Raw genomic sequence first — 4,759 nt, 5'->3', positions numbered from 1 at the left:
TAAAAAAAATTAGCTGGGTGTGGTGGTGCATGCCTGTAGTCTCAGCTACGCAGCAGGATCGCTTGAGCTTAGGAGTTTCGGGCTGCAGTGAGCCATGATTGCACCATTGCACTGCAGCCTGGGCAACAGAGCAAGACCTCATCTCTAAAACAAAAAATAGCAAAATAAAATAAAAATAAACGTCTTGGTAGCTGGTTTACCTTCCAGTTCTGAAATCATAGATTCATGCTTGTTTTTCAGCTTGGTAAGATTCTTGGCCTTTTCTTCCTCTTCTGCAAGATTTGTCGTTAAGTCACTGATCCTCTCTTCAAGGAGTTTTCGTTCCTTTTTGGAGAAAGAGAAAGAGATATCTTTAGCATTTTTCTTTTCTTTAGAATCTATGTTTCACTTTTAGTAATTTCCATGTAAACAATTGAAAGAAAAACCCACATTATAACAAAATACAACTATAGCTTTAAATGGTAAAGAGTAGTCCCTCAACAATTTCCAAAAATTAGCCATTTCTCATCTCATGCCAGTCTGTCCCTCACATCGTATGGTCAGCTAAAGGTACCCTCCCCTTCCATTCCTGCCACTGGCCAGCTCTTCCCTGCCCCAAGGCCTTTGCACAGTGGGCCAACCAGCTGAGATGCTCTTCCACTCCCCTCTAACTGCTCCTTCATCTTTAAGTTTCTGCTTAAATGTCACCTCCTCCAGGACACCTTCCCTGAATACCCTTCCTCTATCCCCCACTGCCCTTTCCTTTTCTCTTTTTCCTCTCCCTTTTTCCTTTCCTCCTTTTTCTTGAGACAGAGTCTTACTCTGTCACCCAGGTTGGAGTACAGTGGCGCTATCTCAGCTCACTGCAACCTCCACCTCCCAGGTTCAAGTGATTCTCCTGCCTCAGCCTCCCGAGTAGCTGGGACTACAGGCATCCGCCAACACACCTGACTAATTTTTTGTATTTTTAGCAGAGATAGGGTTTTACCGTGTTGACCAGGCTGGCCTCCAACTCCTGACCTCAGGTAATCCACCCGCCTCAGCCTCCCAAAGTGCTGGGATTGCAGGCATGAGCCACCGCCCCCGGCCTGCCTCACTCTTATAATATGGTGAACGTTTCCTTCGGAGCCCTGATCGCCATGGCAAATCATGGTTATTTGCCATCTCACTGGAGGATAAGCCCCATGAGGGCAGGGTCCTCCTTCACCATGCATACCTGCATCGAACACAGACCCTGGCTCACAGTAGGGGCCAAGTTGACATCCAGCTCAAAGAACTAAAAGCAGGTCACCCTCGTGGGGCTGGTTAGTGACGACTGACTAGGGTGACCAGCTTGTCCTGGTTTTCTAAGGGCTTTTCTGCTTTGAGAACTGAAAGTCCCAAATTCCCCAAATCTCCCTGATCCTGGTAAGCCTGTTGTTTTGAATGCAGAAACTTGATTCCACTTTTTTTTTTTTTCCTGAGACAGAATCATCTGTCACCCAGGCTGCAGTGCAGTGGCATGATCTCAGCTCACTACAACCTCTGCCTCCCAGGTTCAAGTGATTCTCCTGCCTCAGCCTCCCAAGTAGCTGAGATTATAGGCACCGTCCACCAGGCCTGGCTAATTTTTGTATTTTTAGTAGAGATGGAGTTTCACCCTGTTCGCCAGGCTACTCTCAAACTCCTGACCTCAAGTGATCCACCTACCTCGGCCTCCCAAAGTGCTGGGATTATAGTTATGAGCCACCACACGGCCGCTACTCACTTTTGACAATTTATTGTTCTGATCATCCATGACCAGGATCTCATCCTCCAGTTTCTTGATCTTGGCCTCGGCCGTGACCTTCTCAAGTTGCAGCTTCTGCCTGGCAGCTTCCTCCTCCTCTAGCTGCTCTTCAAGGTCCTTTGTTGTGGAGGGAAAAGAGTAACAGCTTTGGTTATAACAAATTTACTCTCATGGTGATCTGGAGACTAGTGAACGCAGGGGTAGGCCTGATGATGCCCAGAACTCTGCAGCCTCCTAAAAGGAAGAAATAAAGGCCTGGTCACGGTGGCTCACACCTGTAATCCCAGCAGTTCTGGAGGCCGAGGTCGGTGGATCACTTGAGGTCAGGAGTTCAAGACCAGCCTGGCCAACATGGCAAAACCCTGTCTCAAAATACAAAAATGAGCCAGGCATGGTGGTGGGCTCCTGTAATCCCAGCTACTCGGGAGGCTGAGGCAGGAGAATTGCTTGAACCCAGGAGGCAGAGGTTGCAGTGAGCTGAGATTGCACCATTGCACTCTAGCCTGGGCAACAGAGTGAGATTCTGTCTCAAAAAAACAAAACAAAACAAAAAAACCTGGGTAAGCTCCTCTGCTTCGTGGAACCTCAATCTCCTCATCTATAAAATGGGCACAGTAGGTACCACAGTGGTTTTAAAATCGACCCACAAATTCTTTGCTACTCCAAAAAGGTGGAGCCTAATTCTCCTCCCCTTGAGTGAGGGTTAGATTTGCTTCTAACAACAACAACAAATCAGGAGGAAGTGATGGAATGTAACTTCAGAGATTAGCCTATAAAAGGTATTGTGGCTTCCCTTCTCCTCTCTCTCAGATCACTCCTTCTGGGGGAACTCTGCTGCCATGTTGGAAGGACGCTCAAGCAGCCCTGAGGCAAGGCCTTCACGGTAGGGAACTGAGGCCTCCTGCCAACAGCTGTGTGAATGAGCCACGTGAAAGTGGGTCTTCCAGCCCCAGATGAGCCTTCAGCCTCAGCCAACACCTTCACTGCAACCTCATGTCAGACCCTAAGCCAGAACCACTCACCTGAGCCACTCCCAAATTCCTGACTATGCAAGATAAACACTTTTTATTTCTAGCTGCTGAGTGTGGCATGTTTTGTTATGTAGCAATAGCTAATAAATACAGTTATCCTCCACTGAGGCTTGCTGTTAGGAGAAAAGGGGTTAGTTAGCACATGCAATGCAGGGCAGTAGAACAGAGTGGGCTCACTGCGTTCAAGTCCCAACCCCAGCTGTGTGGCCTCGATCAGATGACCGAGCCTCACCAAGCCTCCGTCTCATCGTCTGTCCCAGCAGGGACACGTATCCCTGGATGCACCTCCACAGGCCTGCAGTGAGGGTCAAGTGATTTGCCTAGCTACCATGGGCTGCCCCTGTGACAGCTTACCAGCATCTGCTGGGCCATCTTCTTCCTTTCAGCCTGTAGCTGCTGGCCCCTGTCTTCCTCCTCTTCCAGGCGGGCCTCCATCTCATGCAGTATCTCCTCCAGCTCCTGCTTCTTGGCCGCCAGCCGCACCCGCATCTCCTCAGCCTCTGCATACAGCTCGGTCTCTGCCTGCAGCTGTTCCTGTAGCAGGTTCTTCTCCTCAGCCAGCTGCACACAGAGGGTGGGGAGGAGGCGGGTGAGCCCCATGGGGCCAAGTCCTGCTCCCCGGCGGCCCCAGCCACACATCCATACAGGTACCTGCGAGTGCTTCTGCTCCAGCTCCTTAAGCTCATTCTCTGCCTTCTGCTGCCGCTCCTTGGTCTTCTGCAGTTCATCCTCCTTGGCCTGCATCTCCTCCTCCTGCCGTGTCACCTGCAGCAGTGGCTTCACCTGCACACACATAGTCAGCCTGTCATTTGTTTTTGTGGCAAAGGGATATGTTGTCATAATAAATTTGATCGGTGGTTCTGAGCCAGGGACGATGTCGCCCCCACCGATCCCCACTAGGGGATACTGTCTGGAGACACTGGTGGTTGTCAAAACTGGGGTGGGGGGTGGCTGTGGTATCCAGTGGGTAGAGGCCAGGGATGCTGCTGAACACCATACAGTATGCAGGACAGCCCTCACAACAGAGAATTAGTCACCCCAAAATGTCAACAGTGGCAAGATTGAGGAACTCTAAATCAGAGCACCGGAAAAGGTGCAAAGTGAAAGGAAAAAGTCTCATCTTCCCTACTTTAGAACCATCCCAACAGAGAACTACTGCTGAAAAGTGCTATTTCATTCCAAGGACAAAAGGGAAAAGAAAAAATCTTTCATATCCCACCCACCTCCCTATCAAAGTCATTACTAACATTGTTTACATTTCCTTCCTGGCTCTTTTTCTATGTTTAAAAAACAGACTTAAGACCGTGCTGCCTAGTGTTAGCGGCTGCTTTTATTATTTAAAATTATAAGATACAGACAGGCACAGTGGTGCATGCCTGTAATCCCAGCACTTTGGGAGACCGAGGCAGGTGCTTGAGCCCAGGAGTTTGAGACCAACCTGGGGAACATCATGAGACCCCATCTCTACAAAGAAAAGTAGCCAGGCATGGTGGTGTGTGCCTGTAGTCCCAGCTACTGAAGGGGCTGAGGTAGGAAGATCGCCTGAACCCTGGAGGTTGAAGCTACAGGGAGCCATGATTGTGCCACTGGACTCCAGCCTGGGTGACAGAGTGAGACCCTGTCTCCACAAATAAAATTTAAAAAAAATTTTATTTATCACCCCACGCTGTTACATCATTCTTACAACTTGACATAGCCATGTTTTTAAGTTAATGTATTTATTAAGAGATGGTCTTGTTCTGTCATGCAGGCTGAAATGCAGTGACACAATCAGAGTTCACTGCAGCCTTTAACTTCTGGCCTCAAGCGATCCTCCCGCCCCAGCTCCAGAGTAGCTGGGACTACAGGCACATGCCACAGTGTGCAGCTAGACGGCTAGGTAGATGTCTTTTTTTTTTTTTAGCAGACCTATTCAGTATCCAAGTCATCATTTTAATAGCTGAAAACATTCCATTGATGGATGAACCATTATTGAACTCAT

General features: G+C 48.9%; 1 protein-coding gene across 1 annotated transcript in view; it reads right to left on the bottom strand.

The window, feature by feature from the left end:
- LOC105528149 (myosin-11-like) overlaps positions 1–4,759 on the bottom strand; it is a gene marked incomplete at its 5' end in the record, with an annotated part of 97,322 nt that overhangs the window by 39,550 nt on the left and 53,013 nt on the right. The window contains 4 exon segments of the mRNA XM_011964760.1: positions 201–324; positions 1,727–1,864; positions 3,133–3,339; positions 3,430–3,561. Coding sequence (XP_011820150.1) covers positions 201–324; positions 1,727–1,864; positions 3,133–3,339; positions 3,430–3,561 — 601 coding nt within the window.

The sequence above is a fragment of the Mandrillus leucophaeus genome, unplaced genomic scaffold (genome assembly GCF_000951045.1).
Source record: "Mandrillus leucophaeus isolate KB7577 unplaced genomic scaffold, Mleu.le_1.0 Scaffold703, whole genome shotgun sequence".
NCBI classification, from domain to species: Eukaryota; Metazoa; Chordata; class Mammalia; order Primates; family Cercopithecidae; genus Mandrillus; species Mandrillus leucophaeus.
Note: the sequence above shows the minus strand (reverse complement) of the source record. Positions and strands in the feature narration are given on the sequence as shown.